The 17,975-nt window shown below is 43.4% G+C and overlaps 1 protein-coding gene across 4 annotated transcripts in view; it reads left to right on the forward strand.

The window, feature by feature from the left end:
• The window catches only part of CENPF (centromere protein F), a 63,597-nt gene extending 45,885 nt beyond the window's left edge, over positions 1-17,712 (forward strand). For all 4 annotated transcript variants that reach the window (XM_047704735.1, XM_047704738.1, XM_047704737.1 and 1 more), the window contains exons 15-20: positions 1,785-1,961; positions 2,296-2,457; positions 4,815-4,977; positions 10,774-11,247; positions 12,895-13,073; positions 16,716-17,712. In XM_047704735.1, the coding sequence (XP_047560691.1) occupies positions 1,785-1,961; positions 2,296-2,457; positions 4,815-4,977; positions 10,774-11,247; positions 12,895-13,073; positions 16,716-16,919 (1,359 nt within the window). In that variant the 3' untranslated portion in view covers positions 16,920-17,712. The remainder of the gene's footprint in view (positions 1-1,784; positions 1,962-2,295; positions 2,458-4,814; positions 4,978-10,773; positions 11,248-12,894; positions 13,074-16,715) is intronic.
• Positions 17,713-17,975: the final 263 nt, after the last annotated feature.

A 17,975-nucleotide genomic window follows, 5' to 3' on the forward strand; every position in this document is an offset into this window, starting at 1 on the left:
CATATCCGTGATGTCCTCATGCACGTTCATCCCGAGGAAATACTTAGCAAAGGGTAATGAGACCGTTGGGATTGTGACCCCGAACAATCCCAAAGAGTTGACATGCTGTTGGTAAGAGCCTGCATAAGGAGTTGGGGAAATTGGTCCTTTAAATGTGGTATTTAATCTAATGAAAATTGAAAAGGTTTGGCATCTCAGCACTTGACTCATGGAATTTTCTGGCAGTGCTGCGTGGAAGGAGTTTGTACGAATGATATTTGAGTACGGCACCTGCTGGAATTTCCTTTGGTACTGAGCAGCTTGGGAGTACCCCAACTCGAATCTGGCTTACAGGCTCTACTAGAAGGCAAAGCAGGGTGTTTAGGCTCGGTCTGTAGTGCTGGGCTATGGTTTTTGCACTCAGAGAGCTTATAGTCTAGACACACAATACATCACAACATAGGAGCTGTAGGAGAGAATCTTAATCTCTCAAGTGCCATAAATGAATCAACACGATTCTTTATGGCAAACTTATTGGGAAGTGGGGTGTGTGGGGTAGAGACCAACATAATTTAGTAGGGAGGTCAGAGAACGTAACCTGCAGGATGTGGAGTCAGCTCTGTGAGGAATAGCGCAGAGGAAGGAAGCTTCTAGGCCTAGAGAAAAATCTTAGTTGTTTTTTTTTTTTTTTTTTTTTTATCCTAAGAAAGTGAAAGGAAGCCATTGTGAGAGAGAAAATGATATGAAAAAAGACTGGATAAGGAAGATCCTGGCAATGAATTAGAATAAAATCTAAAGGGATGGCAAATACGTGAGGCTAGAGCTTAAAGGGGAAGGTTTAAGGTGGCTGGTTCGGAATATAGGTAGTATTTACAAATTGGGGGAATGGTAGAAAATACTGTTGGAAAAGAGAAGGCAGTTTGGTGCAGAGACCCCAGCCTGTGAGATAAGACAGAGAAAGAGGAGCCAGCAGAGAGAATGAGAAGGCGTGAGGAGGTGAGCCAGGAGTGGAGGCTGCCTCAGGAGGGAGGAGTGGTCAGCAGCATCACATACTACCCAGAGCTTGGACCAGGTGAAGAGTACTCCTTGGGTTTGCAATGTGGAGGCTGCTGAGGCCATGGAAAATGATCTGAGGAGAAGGTGGGCTGTAACCAGGCTGGAGGGCTTGAGTCAGTGGAGAGGAGCAAGTGGACACCATGTGTATAGACACACGCATAGAAGCGGTCATTTGGGATCAGGCACGGAGAACACAGGGGCCTCTGGAGCTGGAGTCTTGCCTGTCTCACACAGTGTAGGGAGAGCGGGGCAGAAGAGGTGAGGGCATTTGGAAGGAAATTGTCACCTTGACAGAACATAGAATCAAGCCTGGTCAAGGAAAAAAATGTAAGTCTGGAGGGGCTTCAGTGACAGCGGGGGTGGGAGGGGCATTGTTGATGACGTCAAGGAATTACCGCAATGCAAGCACTTCAGTAAGTGAGCCTTAAAGCCTAGGAGGTTATAGTCCGGACTGGTTCAGCTCAAGTTGGGTTCTCGGAGAGTCTGTGGTCCCAGTGGATGTACCTTGGGGATGGTTGGGCTGGAACAGAAGAAATTGTCATTGGAGGTGAAGTTACAGTTTCAATGAGTCCATCATTAAGAGTTGTAGCACTATTCTATACAAATTTTGTCTTATCTGTAAATTCTTTTTTTCTTTTTCTCTTTTCAGTACTTAGTATTTCCTAAAACTATATATCCAGGTTCTTAATTATTTTCGTTTTTTTGTTTGTTTGTTTGTTTGTTTGTTTGTTTTTTACTTTTCCCATTAGGGTCAATTGAAGGAGCTCATGCTAGAAAATAGTGAATTAAAGAAGAGTTTAGATTGCATACACAAGGACCAGATGGAAAAGGAAGAGAAAGTACGAGAAGAAATAGCTGAGTATCAGCTACAGCTGCAGGAAGCTGAAAATAAACACCAGGCTCTGCTTCTGGATACAAACAAACAGGTAAAAACGTGAGGATTGTTTCCTGGAGGAGCTGCAGAGTGGTGTGTTGACCATGGTAATGAGGCATTTTTTGCAAGGTCATGTTCTGCAGTATTGTGTCATACAGTCTTCTGTCTCATCACATTACCTGCACTGTCTTCCCTGGTTACCTCACAGGTCTTACTTTACTATGTGAGCTTTTAAAATATATTTACTTCCATTTTGGAATAGGTTAATAGCAGGATCCCAAGGACTATTTGAAATGGTCCTTGGGACAGCAGTTTTCTTTAGTTTGTTTTCCTTGAAATTTTTTTTAGCTGAGCCTCCTGACTAAAGTAACGTTTTTCCTTCTTAGTACGAAATGGAAATCCAGACATACCGAGAGAAACTGTCTTCTCAGGAAGAATGTCTCAGCTCGCAGAAGGCCGAGGTAGATCTCTTAAAGTCCAGCAAAGAAGAACTCAATAATTCTTTGAAAGCTACCACTCAGATTTTAGAAGAATTGAAGAAAACCCAGGTATGTTCCTTTTTTATTACTTCATGACTTAGAACGATTTGTACAGGTAACAGTGGTTTCCATCACATGGAATTAATGTTTTCATTTTAATTGTTACGACATTTTTCTTGGTAGTCAAAAACAAGCACATCAGTTCTCTGCTGAGTTATTATTTAAAAATCAGCAGATGATCTACGGTCTCACAGCTTGAATAAACTTTCTGCATTGCTCAGTGAATCTTCTCAAATTAGAGGATGGTAGAAGACTTTCTCAAGATGGATACGAAGAGCCAGATGATACCACAGTGGGGCAGGCCTCTCCAGCTCTAGACAATAATTTTGTGGGTAATTCCAAAGTCTTGCTTGATTGGTCTTCAAGTTCACTGCCGTCACCAAGCCTACTTTTTCTGTGGCTCGTGTGGAAATCAGGGTGTACCAGAGTACTTGGTCATGCACACATACGTGTATACTTACCTCTTGTCTCCACGCAAGGATCATAAAACTTTCTCCTTTCCAAAAAAGAAAGAGATGAACTGTACTCTTAGGATTATTTAGTTATAGGTAGTGCTACAATAATTCTACGTCTTAGAAAGAGGTGTTTTGATTCCTACCGATATTTTTCATAAGATGAATATCATCCAAGATGTATAAAAATGAACCTGGAAGATAAATACCTATAAAGGTCTTTACTTAAAGGGGATTTAAATTGCAAAAATTATAATGTCGTATATTCAATACATTGAAACAGAAAAATAGGGGCAAACTTCTTAAGTCTGTAGCTCTTAAATAATTCTCAAGTTGAAGGAAATATACCAATAAAATACAAACTAAGAAAAGTCAAGATAACATTCATGGTCACTAATGTTCTGCTACTACAAAATGAAACGTTAGGTTTCATAACAGAATGAAGAGTTTCAGTCTACTTTTTTATTTACTCACTTTCTGCCTTTAAAAAACTCTGAGGTAAAATTGGCATATAGTGATATTTTAGTTTCAGGTATGCTTTCTGCTTGTTAATCTTTGACAGTTCTATTGTGGAGAATGTCTGTATCTTACACATACTGCGTGCAAAATGGCTCATTGTTAGTTGAGCCCATTCAGATTGCGTAATTTTAATGAGGTCCAGTTAATAAGCACTGTTGAAATGGAATTAAATGGACCTCTAATCCAATTAATGTTGGACTCAGAAATAAAAATCCTGAAAAATGCAGATTTACTGCAACACTGCTAATATTATTCCAAAATGAAATAGTGTACAAAGAATGAAATCTACTTGCAGTGTGAATGGGATGCCCAGTTCTTTTTTTTTTCCTTAAATTTAAATAGTTCATTTTGCCTTTGTTCATGATCTCTTAACAGAGCTAGTTTGTTTTAGAAGCCTGCATTTTTTTAATATCATATAATACAAGGCATATGCCATAGATCACTTAATATCCCAGCAAGGTATGGGGCAATACTTCATTATCAAATCCATATTTCTGCAACAAAATGTATGATTATGCTTACAAGGTGGGATAAATAAAGACTATATATAAATACCTCTGTATCTGTTCAGGTCAGGTTTTTCCTCTAAATCACTGTCTGAGCTTTCTGGAATCTGCAGATGTGATTAAGGAATCCTGAGCTTGTACTCCTGAGAAGTGTATTATTCTATCATTCTCCTACATTCTATTCACTTTCTATTTGAGCAACTGTAGAACTTAAGTTTGTATCATGAGCCATAAAATTATTTGGCCTTCACTTGGTGTCACGAACACAGATGCCTTCTTGGGTATTGAAATTGTACAAAGGCACAGACTACAAATGGAAACACAGTTCTATCATTGAGAATTTTTCTTTTTTAAGATTTTTTTATTAGAGAGAGAGAGTGAGCACATAGAGGGAAGGGGCAGAGGGAGAGGTGACAGAGAATCTCCAGCAGACTCTGCTTTGAGTGGGGAGTTTAATGTAGGGCTCGATATCATGACCCAGAGATCAGGACCTGGGTTTGAAACCCAAGAGTCAGACACTCAACTGACTGCACCACTAGGCCCCCCAATCATTGAGAAGTTTTGACCCACCAAAAATATGCCCACGTATCTCCCACCCTAGCCCCCACGGTGTGATTCCCATTGGATGAACCCAGACATGGTGGGCTCCTTAATAGAACACTATCTTAGGAACCAAGATTTATGCTTGCTGCTACTCAGAAAGTGACAAAACTACAGTGTCTACTGGGGAGACCTAGGAAATTGAATAGAGAAGATGAATCATTTTTATTTTGAACATCATAATTCTTAAATTTACAATATATGATCCTTAATTATACCTCATGATTATTTTCTCATATACTCATAAAAAATAAAATCAAGGTTTTAAATTCAAGGTTTTGTTTTGTAGGCGGACAATGTAAAATATGCAAATCAGTTGAAGAAGGAAAATGAACGTGCCCAGGGGAAAATAAAATTGTTGATCAAATCCTGTAAACAGCTGGAAGAGGAAAAGGAGATGTTGCAGAAAGAGCTGTCTAAGCTTGAAGCTGCACAAGAGAAACAGAAGACAGGTAGGCATTAATTGGGCACGTCCATGAGCCAAAACCCTTTTCTGCTAGTGAAATCATACACGAATGGTATGTAGACACAGAGATGTTTTTTAGTGCTGTGTGTTCTTTTTGTTTTGTTTTGTTTTTAGGTTTAGTTTTTTAGTTTTATTTATTTTTTCTTAAGTTCAGTTAGCCAGCATATAGTAAGTACATCGTTGGTTTTTGAGGTAGTGTGATGATTCATTAGTTGCGTATAACACCCAGCGCTCATCACAACTAGTGCGGTTTTCCTTTATTGCGCGTTGATGTCCACTTTCCAGTTTCTAAATTTTCTGTGCAGCTTGGGGTCATAGGATTAGTAGGATTCAGAATGAAGTCTGCAGTTCGAAATAGAATTATTGTGTCTTCTGTTCTATAAAACATATGAAAAACTGGCAACACTTTTTGCAAATGAGCTGTTTAGAGAAGAGTTGTTCATGTGGATGTCCATTTACGAAGTCCCTATGTCAAAGGCAGATTGACATTCTGTGCTGGCGTTGGTCATTTATCAATAGCCAATTCTGGCTGTCCTTGGCCCATCTTTGTGGGTCCACTAAATGGAAGGCTTAGGGACTGTGAAAAAGAAATCACAGCTATCCTTGTCACTTTTTTCCACTTATGTCTGCGGAGTAGAATGCTCTCACTATGTGGAAAGATGGTGCCAAGCCTAGTATGAGGAGCTTTTCTGGACCACAGCTTCACAGGGTGGGTCAGTGATCTTCCCTGCTGCGAAGAGTACTTGGAGTAAACTGTGGATCCAGGGGGTTTTTCCAGTGGATTTGGTGCCAACCATGGCCAGCTACAAGTTGATCAGGACTCCTGGCTTCCTCTTCATGAGGTCCCCAAAATATCTTGAAGTTCCTTCACTTGCCAGGAAGTGACATTCTTTACTCACCTGGTGAGGCTGCTGGAAACTCTGTAAGCAAGGTATCAGGCCAACATTTCCAATGGGCTTTATGGCTCCACTTTTCATAAAGTCAATCTTAGTTACTAAACGCTGTTTGGTCATACCTGAGTCTATGCATGGCTCTCAAATAAGAAATTTCAGTCAAAGCTTTGGTAAAATAACTGATATTTTCAATGGTGCACTGTTACAAGGAGAACAGATTCTTATTGAACTTATGCAAATAACTATGACTGCCATGGAAGAAAGGACACTTACTGAGACCTTTCGAATTTTAGAAGGTTCAGATAGAGAGGAAAGTTAAATGCTTCAATTTGTTTACAAATGAATACTTCATCACATTTTTTGTTAAGTCATAGATATCTTAAGAGAAAATTTCTCTTAATCCAGAAGAATAAACAGTAGAGACCAGCAATGTTTCAACCAACTGTCACAACCCTATAATTGTCCTTTTGTCTCATTTAGTCCCATGTTACTAACCCTTGTCTAGTTTGAATGCAACTTTTAGTTCTGGAAATTCTTACTCATTTTAGTTTTGATCTTAAAGATATTAAATACCTGTTTTGTCCTAAAAGTCCTTTATATGAACTTCCTTGAAGATGAAACTTTTGCAAGACAGTAAGAACGATTGTAAATGACAACAGCTCAGAATGGACATGGTTAAAGAGCTGATGAGATGAGAGTTTACAATATAGCTGGCAAGGAAATCAGGTTATTTCTGTGACATATAACACTTCAGTAATTAAAATATCAAGTGAGGACCTTATTAAAACTTTAGGAATTGCATACAACCTCTAGAATAGTTAGAGCATTTCCCAAGTGTAACCTAAGGTTTATCCTCTGTTTAGCAGTACTTCCTGAGTAACTTAGCATACCAAGATAAAGTCCTAATGAGTTAAAGGGACTTCATTTACAATTTAAATCTTGTGAAAACTTGTTAAAACCTTAGAAAGTGGGGCGCCTGGGTGGCTCAGGTGGGTTAAACCGCTGCCTTTGGCTCAGGTCATGATCTCAGGATCCTGGGATCGAGCCCCGCATCGGGCTCTCTGCTCGTCAGGGAGCCTGCTTCCTCCTCTCTCTCTGCCTGCCTCTCTGTCTGCTTGTGATCTCTCTCTGTCAGATAAATAAATAAAATCTTTAAAAAAAAAAAAAGACCTTAAAAAGTTTTAAAGCACATGCCTAAATAGGATTAGGGATGCTAAAGACCTGATACAGGCAAAACCTAGAAACTGGTTTTTCTGGACAACTGTTTACATTTTTTTCTTAATAGCAAATCAATTAATTTAAGAAAACTTTGTCTTTTTTTTTTTTTTTAAAGATTTTATTTATTTATTTGACAGAGAGAGATCACAAGTAGGCAGTGAGGCAGGCGGGGGTAGGTGGGGGGAAGCAGGCTCCCTGCTGAGCAGAGAGCCCAGTGCGGGGCTCCATCCCAGGACCCTGAGATCATGACCTGAGCTGAAGGCAGACACTTAACCGACTGAGCCACCCAGGCACCCCTGAAACTTTGTCTTTTTGTCTTTTTTGAACAGAGAGACTGCAGACTTATACCAGCGTACTTTAAAATCTGTTTATTTCAATCTTAGTCCGTCCTGACCACATCTAAAACTCTGTTACAAAGTCTTCCCTCCATAAACCTTCTACAGCTTTCCTTTGGTTTCTGATTTTGTACCAACCCATTTCTTTCCAAACACCCATCTCATTTAGTACAAAATTACCTTATTTTACCTTCAACAAAAATGCGTTCCCACTCCTTATAACTTTCTTACATATCTTCTACTTTTCTACATACAGAGTTGTTTCCCTTATTTCCACCAGTCTTAGTTACAGTTAGCAGAATTTTGCACTCTCTAGAAACCTTAATCCCCAGTGAAGACTAAATAGAGTAACCAGTTGAGAACTGTTACACCAGAATTCTTTAGATGGCAAATTTGTGAATCAGTTAAGCACAAAACATATTTACCGGCAGATTTAAATATCCTTAGTTTCTTTGCAGTAAGAAGTCAAAAGCACCATCCTATGTCTAGTAATTAACGACTTAGCACTTTATCCTATTTGGAAAAGACCTAGATGTCCAATGAATTTAATTCCATTTATCAGGGGCACCTGGGTGGCTCAGTGGGTTAAAGCCTCTGTCTTTGGCTCAGGTCATGATCCCAGGCTCCTGGGATCAAGCCCCACCTCGGGCTCTCTGCTCAGCGGGGAGCCTGCTTCCCCGTCTCTCTCTGCCTGCCTCTCTGCCTACTTGTGATCTCTGTCTGTCAAATGAATAAATAAAATCTTAAAAAAAAAAAAAATTCCATTTATCATCCAAGCAAAATTTTTAAGTTTTAGTTTACCAAAGACTTTGAAAGCTATCTTAACAATCACCCAAGAAGACTTTGAGACAATTTTCTAGAGGGCAGGGAAAGGGATCCCAGGTCAGGAGCTCATCAGCTCCAGAGGAACAGATGCCATATTTTCCTGCCAACAAGGGGGGATAAGCAGTTGATGTCAGGCCAGACAGGGAATTTCCCCGAAACAAAGGGAGTTTCAGCAGCTGTTTAGGAATATTCCGTAAAGTCCCTGTCCTGAAGGATGCCTGGGATCATGACCCGAGTGGAAGGCAGACGCTTAACCGACTGACCCACCCAGATGTGCCCCCCACAAACGTAAGGATGAGAGCTCCTGTTATTTTACATCCTGTTTCTGTCTGGATCAGTTTTCCTGTGGGCTGTCCGAGCTGCTAAATCAGATTCTCCCCACACATGCCACTTAGAGGCAACAGGAGCACCGTGTTCCTGCAGCTCAGCTTTAGGCCTTGGGTCCGAGGAGGACTGTAGTCCCCATGCTTCTTGACTGGCTCATCCTTGTCCAGAGCTCATCCCTGTTGCTGCTGCCAATGCCCCCGGGCAGGGCCTCCCTGATAAGCTTTGCTTCCTCACAGCCTTTGGGCTCATCTACTTGTGTTAGAAATATCCGACTTTGGTCCTTTCTATTAGCACAAAAACCGGACCCGAGGAGGCAGAGTTTGGGCTACCTGAAGCCAAGAATCGATATACGGGAATTGGGCAGGGTGTCCGGGAGTCCTGACCATGATTGTGTAAATGACCTGGACAGTGGGTAGGTCTCAGGGCACCCTCGGAGGGCCAGTCGACCCCGAAGGTGGCCCATTCCGGTTCACATAATGTGCTTAATTTTCCAGGAGACGTTTTGACCCCCTAGTCTCCTGAGAATCCCTTCTCAAAATTTTCGAGCATACAGTCTAAGACCGTAGGTTTGGAAGAGCTTCCACCCATGATGAGCAGGGGCTCTCTTGGCTACCCTGTGTGTTCCCTCTCTGTGTCGCTGGCGTGAAGACAGACAAAGGGTGGGTGTCCCTCCAGAGGAGAGACCAGTCAGATGCCCACCTGTCCGCCCTCCCAGAGGACACCTGGGTGCCTCTTAGCCAAAGTGAGTCCATATAAACCCTGGACTGGTACCCCAAGGGCTCGCAGTAGACCCTATGAGGTCACCATAGAAACCGGTTAGGGCCCACTCGGACTACGTAGGCTTCTAGGGACACTAAGGGTGCCCACCCATGCAGCCACAGACTCAGTCTGCCCAACAAGCCAGGTCAAACTGCACATTCACTCCTGCATTCACTCCACATGTTCTTACTGTTCTTCCACCCCCAGCCCCCACCCCCATCCCCCTGGAGGCCCTGATCTGTGGAATTCCCTTCCTGTCCCCACTTTCCGGGCATTCGTGACCTGAGGGACCCTGCGCCCTGGGGAGGGCCTACCTGTGAGACTTCTAAGAGGTGTCTGGGAGGTGGTCAGTCTCCCCTTCTACCCTGACGAGTGGGCCTGACCCGAATCCGGGGTGGGGACCAGGTTGTCACCTGCCAGGTCTCCTTTGAGTCCTGCAGGAACAACGGGGCGTGGCCGGCCTGAGGCGACCTGGCGGGAGGGAGACTGCCGGAAATCAGGCCCTGCACCTTCTCCTTTACCACCTCGCTTGCTCACTGCCCCACCGATGCCGCAAATCGGTGGCAATAATGAGCCGGCGTGGTCGGGTTTCTGGGGCAGGGAACCATGTGTTAGGGAACATGGACTGGGTCCTGACGGAAGAACCAAGTGGCCCACGGAGGATGGGAGGTTTGCTTAACACTGATGGGATCAGAGGAGACGGTTCTCTAAAGGTCTGAGCCCTGAGCACTAGCAGGGAGGGGAATTCATACCCTTCTACTTCCGTATCCTTGGTAGTTTTAGTGCACGCAGGGAACAGGGTAGGGAAGAAGAACCCAGAAGGGCTTCGAAACAGGGACTGGAATTGCCTTGCTGGTTTGGTTGGCCAGTTTAGACCACAGTTTTCCCCTTATCACCTCCTTTGAAGCATCTCTCAAGCACTTGTCCACCAGATCCTCTTAAAAACGGTTTTCAGAGCTGTTTTCTACTTGTCTTGTCACTAGCCCTCTTCCGTTTCCCAAAGCTATTCCAACAGCCTTCCTATTCTTTACCAACTTTTATTTTTTACTCACTTATGCTGAAAAGAATGGACAAGGGAGATTGAGGATGTGATCGATTAATTCATCTCCTATGAACTGCAAAGAAGTTTTGATGGGGTGGCTGGGATACGAGTTTGAGATTTTGATGGACTTTATTTAAGCTATCTTAATGAAAGTCATTTAACCTGCTAGAATACGTACTTGATATGATCCCTCCCAAACAAGAGTTGTTTGATCTATAAGAACACACATAGATATTCTTCCCCCACTTTTCTTAAGCGAAAATCTAAGATCAAATCTAAGGTTATCTGCTTTATCATTCTATCTATATCTATATCTATATCTCTAACTATTCTATAGTTAGAGAAACGTCAAGTGGTCTACAGTGTGTCACTGTTTTTGACAGGTACTGCTGTGGATTCTAACGTAGAGGAATTAATGGCAGAAATCAAAGAACTGAAAGAAACTCTTGAAGAGAAAAACAAGGAGGCTGACGAGTACCTGGACAAGTACTGTTCCCTGCTCATCAGCCACGAGAAGTTAGAGAAAGCCAAAGAGATGTTGGAGACACAAGTTGCTCGTCTGAGTTCACGGTCTAAACTTAATCTCCAGAATTCTCCTTTGCTAAATTCCGTTGTTTCAGAAGACTCTCCAGCCCCTTCTGCTACTGAAAAGAAGTTGTCATCCAGCCAAAATAAAACTTCAGGCAAAAGACAAAGGTCCACTGGGATTCGGGAAGATGGAGGAGGCACAGCGCCTTCTACCCCAGAGACATTTTCTAAAAAGAGTAGGAAAGCAGTCAAAAGTGGTATTCACCCCACAGAGGACACCAGAGACACTGAGTTTGAGCCAGAGGGACTTCCAGAAGTTGTAAAGAAAGGTAGGCATAATTTAAAAGCAAAATTGTGTTCTTTTGAAATTCCCTGTAAAAGTCCACATATGAAAAAGAAGCATTTATGTTTTAGATTATTGTGCAACAGAACTAAATGACCTTCAGAAACAATAGTCCGCCTTTAAACCGGTAAGGTACATTTTTCTTTCTGCATGAGAAAAGGACTAGGACCTAATTACTCATGTTTACAACACAAAACGTGCTAGTAGATTTAAAAAATGCCTATTCAGAACCTGTTCGGACTTTGATGTTTCTGGGCTGAAAATCCCCAAATCAAGGACACTCTTCAAGCTTTTCCACCTTTAATCTATGTCTCACCCAGGTAGAAGGTGAGCTGGGGGATGGAGACACTTACCACTTTTTGTTTTTTTAATTTAAACCTAGTGATGGATCCTTCAAGTGTGGCCCAGGGACCCTGGCCAGTCTAGGAATGGTTCGTTACTGGTCTGTGTCCAAAAAAAAAAAAAAAAAACATATTTGGAAATCAAGAGTAAGAGTTGGGACATTTTCATAGCAATTTGACCTGGTAACAACATGCAGAACACATTTTGAGTGTTCTCTTGGTTCATTCTTGTTATACAGAGATTATCATTCCATAGCTGGTTGGAAACAACCCCCACCCCCTCCGCCCCCCCCACCCCCACCCCATAGCTCAAAGGAATATCAGCACTGATTCTTTGCCATAGATAATTTGAAGAGCACTGTTCTGAGTAATTTTGGCCCTTAGGAAATCTGGCCCCAAAGCGGTTAGCTATCTCTCTCTCATTACTGCGTTTTATTTATAATTAAAGGGTTAAAGGCAAAAACAAATGCTGCTTTAGTTAGCCATTAGCGTGGCTCTGGAGGGTGTGTAACGTTCCGACCGTTAGTGTCACTGAGATTGACTTTCTTCTCTTACACACCTCCAGTCATGTCTGCTCCCACTGTGGAGGGAGACCTTGTGAGCGGACAGTGAGATCCCTCTTTTTTTTTTAAAAGGTTTTTTATTTATTTGACAGATCACAACTAGGCAGAGAGGCAGGCAGAGAGTCAGAGAAAGGGAAGCAGGCTCCCTGCTGAGCAGAGAGCCCGACGCGGGGCTCGATCCTAGCACCATGGATTCCTGACCTGAGCTGAAGGCAGAGGCTTTAACCCACTGAGCCACCCAGGCTCCCCAAGATCCCTCCTTTACAGGGTGAGCTCTCTCCTCCCACCTGAGTAGCAGGGGCTGTTACCATTTTACCTTTTCTCATTTTAAACAAGAGCTGACTTTTTTTTTTCTCTGCGTTTACATTTGATCCTCCCTTTTTCTCTCCAATCCCGAATTTTATAGGAAGTCTTGCTGGTATGTTCTCCAGATCTTAGTAAAATGAAGAGTTAAGACATCTGATTAGAAGAAGAAGAAGCGGGAAAAAAATTTTCTGTTTAATGTTATTTTCCCCTTTTCCATTGTGCTTTCTTGTGTGTCTGGTAAGACAAGTCCCACTAGCTACTTGTTTGATTTGGCAACTGTGAAGTCAATCCCTTGTCCGCTGGGGCTGGCAGTGTTTCTGGAGTTACTCTTCTATCAGTGAGAACTTCACCTGATGTCTGTTGTTTCCACTGTGGATTCAATCGGACCTAGCCATGTTGACAGCCAGCATTTTTTGCCCTTAGGGTTTGCTGATATCCCAACAGGAAAGACAAGCCCGTATGTCCTGCGGAGAACCACCATGCCGACTCGGACCAGCCCCCGCCTCGCTGCGCAGAAGTTAGCGCCATCCCCTCTGAGCCTCAACAAAGAAAATCAGGCCGAGACCTCCCAGCCAACAGCTGGTGGCAGCAGATCACAGAAGGTAACTCCTAGGAACCTGGATCTGCCGTCCTAAATCCAGGAAATTAGGATTTGTTGTCAGGCCAGGGTTTGACACTGACTTGGGAGCTCTTAAAAGTCTGACCTTCTCTACGCAGTGTAAGTAAGCCAGTCCTGAGGACACAGTGAGCAGACCCGAGGATAAACATTACATTATCCTGCAGCGATGGTCTCCTCCTTGATCCAGCAGGCTGCTTAGAGTTTGATGGAAAATGCTCAGTGAGGAGAAATTGTAGATCAGACAACGTGTGTGTAAGCGCGTGGTAAGCAGGACACGGAAGGAATCGAAGAGGTCATCTTTCTTTTGACCACAGGCATTGCTCATTGCTCATCCCCTAACCCATTCGACCCCCAGCTGCCAATCCCCCCCGTATCTTTTTTACTCCTTTACAAAAAGCAAATATTTCATTAGACATCTAAAGAAAGGAGCTCTCCTTCCGAGCTGCACTATGAGGACTGCGGGGCTCCTGACTACGATTCCGGTTTCCCCGTGTCTTCGTGTCTCAGAGGGTGTCGGGCATCCAGCCGCTGACTTGTTGACGGCCTGGAGCTGTGGTGTCCTCACGTGATTACGGTAGTAGATGTTTAAAGGTATGTTAGGAAATCCTCTCGTGAAATCGCCCCGTGGGTCATTTTTCTCCCCTCTTTTCTGAGGACCCGTTGGAAAGGCAGTTTCCACGTGCTGTTCAGACTTACTATCCAGGACCAAGAGCTTTGCACACTAGGGGGCCTGCTTTCCACATGGCCGCGGAGCCCGCCGAGTGCAGTCGTAACCATGGTTTCCTGCAGGTTTGTGTTCAGTGTGGCTGAACCTGGGCACCAGCGCTGAGGAATCGCGAGGCAGTCTTGTGCGCTCGTGCAAGGGAATGGGGCCTGGTTCCTCTTGACAGGGGGCCACGGGAGACTTCCCGGTTAGATGCAAACTCTTCAAAACCCAACCTATTGGTCATTCAGCATTTTCTGAGGCACCTTCTAAAATGCTTAGCCCCATCAGTTAAGCAAATTTCATCATTCAGGTTGAAAAATAGAGAGCCGAGGCATCTTTTCCAAAGGCAGTTGCTTAGAAGTAGGATGTTGCGCCCTTGCCTGAACGTGCCTGGCTGAGGTCTCAGAGAGACATTCCCCTAATTCATTTAGCGGGACCTTTAGTGACATCTGTCGGGTTCAAGGGAGGGAGATGCGAAGTAGGTGAGGGTCAGTCTCCGGGATATCTCCGGGATGGATAAACCCAGGAGCTCCTCTTTTGTTGGGGACACGTGAGTCGTGACTGTAGACTTGATCTGAACCTGGGGATGGTGGTCAGTGCCAGGGGACCCAACACTAAATTACAGAGGATGATGGTGATGCCGTCATCACAGTGTCGGTCAGTGGTCTAGTGGGGCCTTGTGTTTCTTACTGTGAATGAGGTTCATTTTTACTGAGCCCTCCGTGTGCTTGTCCTCTGGCTGCTGTGGTTGCAGATGGAGTTTGTGAGACAGGGTAGGGACCCGGCGCAGGGCTTGATCTGTCGGACTCCGGGACCATGACCTGAGCTGGAGGCAGACACTTAATCAGCTGAGCCACTCAGACGCCCCTACACTTAATAGTTTAAATACTTTGTGAATTGTACCTCATCTACCTACAGGGACAAGTCTGAAGCCAATTGACTAACATGAGGATTAAAATCACAGTTTAAACTGATCGCAGACTATAATAATTTCCTCAGTTCATGATCAGAGAAATTGAGTCTAGAGGGGAAGCCAACGGGTGGGCTTTGGCTATCTAATTGGGATTAAGAAAGAGTTTTACTGGCTCAGATATTCTTTTCCCAATGTGAGTGATCTCTCTCTCTCTTTCTCTTTTCAATGGTGAACCTGAAGATCTGACTTTCCTACATCCGATGGGTTCAAGGGAAATGCCTGTCTTTTGTATCATTTTCTACTTAAAAAAAGTATCAGTGAAACTCTGTTTTTTTTCCTTTAACTTTCCATGGATGGTAATTTTCCATTAAGTCCTGATCCTTCGAGGCTGATCCTTTTAAGTGTCCTGCACACAATCCGAGTTAGAGGCAAACTTTCCAGGGATTTGATCTGTTGGCCAGATTTACTATGTTTTCTGTAATGAAAAGTATTTAGCTGCCTTTTAAAACCACATACTTCCTATGGAAAGAATATAAATGGGGAAATAGTTTCCATTCTTTTTTCTTGCTGCTTCAGGAGGAGGTCACTGGAGTCTGTTGCTCTCCGTCACATAGCTCCTTCTCTATGTAGGGACGGAACACGGGTCCCCTCCTTGTTCTTCTTTACCTTTTAAAGATCTTCCTGCTTGAATCCTCCACTCTTGCCTTTAACTTTGGCTAAATGAAGCTTTTCTATCCTTCATCTGTTCTTGTTCCTCTCTCTCTTTCCCGATCCCATATCTTCTGTTATGACTGTGTAAACCTCAGAAACTTGACTCTACCAGCTACCTTGCCCTCTTGACTGCTTCTTAAAGTCTCACATTTTCTTTTCTTTCCTTCCTTCCTTCCTCCTTCCTCCCTTCCTTCCTTCCATTCTTCCTTCCTTCCTTCTTCCTTCCTTCCTTCCTTCCAAGATTTTATTTATCATACAGAGAGAGAGCACAAGCAGTGTGAGGAGAAGAGGGAGAAGCAGGCTCCCTGCTGAGCAAGGAGCCCGATGCAGAACTCGATCCTAGGACTCTGGGATCATGACCTGAACTGAAGGTAAACACTTAATTGACTGAGCCACCCAGGTGTCCGAAAGCCTCACATTTTCTGAGGTCCCTCTTTCTCTTAAAAGGCCAGGTATCAGAAAGTGGATTTACTCTTTTGGGACTTTATTATTTATTCTGCTTTAATCCAAATTCAGTATGGAAACAAAACAAATATAAGTAGAGGGGTAGAGGGGCACCTGGGTGACTCAGTTGGTTAAGTGTCTGCCTTCAGCTCAGGTTATGATCCCAGGGTCCCGAGATCGAGTCTCGAGTGGAGCTCCCTGCTCAATGGGAGTCTGCTTCTCCCTCTGTCCCTCCTGCCTGCTCGTGCTCCCTCATTCTCATTCAAATAAATACATAAAATCTTTAAAAAAAAATGTAAATAGAATGTTTAAAATGACTATATATGAGGAACAGGTTCTAGGTATTTTAAATGTTGTAAATAAACCTTCCACCATATGAAGATAGTCTTACTCATTTGGATTATATTCATTTGAATGACAGCAGGGTTCACTTGAGCTGAATGAAAGCTGGTTTGGATTCTCACTCGGGCATATATTGAAATTTGCCAGTTAGTCAAGCCTAATCTGGGCAATGGGGATAGAACGGTAAAGAGGACATAGACTTTGCCCTCAAAGTTTACCTTCTGATCTAAGAATATTACACTAGCCTTTGGAGTGAGTCTTCTTTGGCCATCAGAGGTCTCAAGGAAAGCTTATAAGGGGAGTCATCAGAGTTCATGTCCGACATCCTCCCAGCTTCTGTGAGGTGGGGCCTTTTCTCAGGGAAAAAGAAATGGTAAAGCTGTGTATCTACAGAGGGTTAAGTTAAAGTTCAGCATTTTAACTTAAAATGTGGTGACATGAGCACTTTATTTTCATGTTGTAGAAATGTGAATGTGATTTACACCTCTAACAAAGATGCTTCGTTGCAGGTCAAGGTCGCTCAACAAAGCCCAGTGGATTCAAGCGCCCCATTCCGAGAGCCCACCACGAGATCCCTCTCGGTCAGTAACCTTCCTGACAGAAGTCCAGCTGACAGCCCCAGGGAGGGACTGAGGGCTAAGCGAGGCCGCCTCGCACCTAGCCCGGAAGCTGTCCCCGACTCCAAGAGCAGCGAGAACTGCAGGGTCCAGTAGAAGCAACCTTGTGTGTCAGGACCCTGGCAGGTGGCAGTATTTGACCAGAAGGCAGCATGCCTGCCTGCAAAGGCTTTTCTTCAGTCAGAGAGCACATTATCAGTGGGAAGGAAACAATCACTTAGAAATCTAAGTACCTTGTACTCTTTAGCTCTCACAGGTAGAAGTATTGGACAAGTTCGAAAGCACTGATCACCAACTCATGGACAGTTTTCTTCTGTGGTGTATGTAGCACCGTATAAAGGTTTTGGTGATGTCGCACTTAGATGGCAAGCACGATGCCGTGACTTCTGTTTGTATGTGGGTTTCACCCTAAGAGAATCCAAAATACGTCTACTTCTGATGAAAGACTCCCAGGAAAATGTGAACTTCTGCTTTATATTTCCTATGTGTAGAGCTAGGCATGAAGTAATTTTAGATCAAGAATTTCTTTCAGTCGAGTAAAATGGAGAAAGATCATGCACGCATATACACGTGTGAGTGTGCTCCTCCTCATCATCCAGTGTGTTTTCTAAATGTTCGCGGGTGTGACCTGTACATACTTGTGTGTGGGGCTGACGGGAGCTGTGGGTTTGTTTCCACTGGGCCTGTTTGCAGGCTCCTTGAAGATGTGGTGTAGCAAGTTTTCTGTCATTGTATTATTTCTTCCTGAGACCAATTTGTTACAGTTCTTTTAGTGTGCGTTCTCACGAATGGTGATCTCGTATTAAAACAAGACATTTTCTTTCCTAATAAAAATCACTTTTGTTTTCTGTAAAAATGATTTCTAAATATAAATGCATTCAGAGCGTTGGCACTATTTCTTGCTAATGTCAACAGCCTCTTAGAAAAGTTTTGGGGCACCGGGGTGGCTCAGTTGGTTAAGTGTTTGCCTTTGGCTCAGGTCATAATTTCAGGGTCCTGGGCTCAAGCCCTGCATTAGGCTCTCCGCTCAGAAGAGAGTCTGCTTCTCCCTCTGTCCCTACCCCTGCTCATGCTCTCTCTCTCTCTCTCTTTCGATCAGATAAATAAAAATCTTAGAGTTTTAAGAAAAGATACTAGTATATTTAGTGAACA

This window comes from Lutra lutra, chromosome 15 (genome assembly GCF_902655055.1).
Source record: "Lutra lutra chromosome 15, mLutLut1.2, whole genome shotgun sequence".
NCBI classification, from domain to species: domain Eukaryota; kingdom Metazoa; phylum Chordata; class Mammalia; order Carnivora; family Mustelidae; genus Lutra; species Lutra lutra.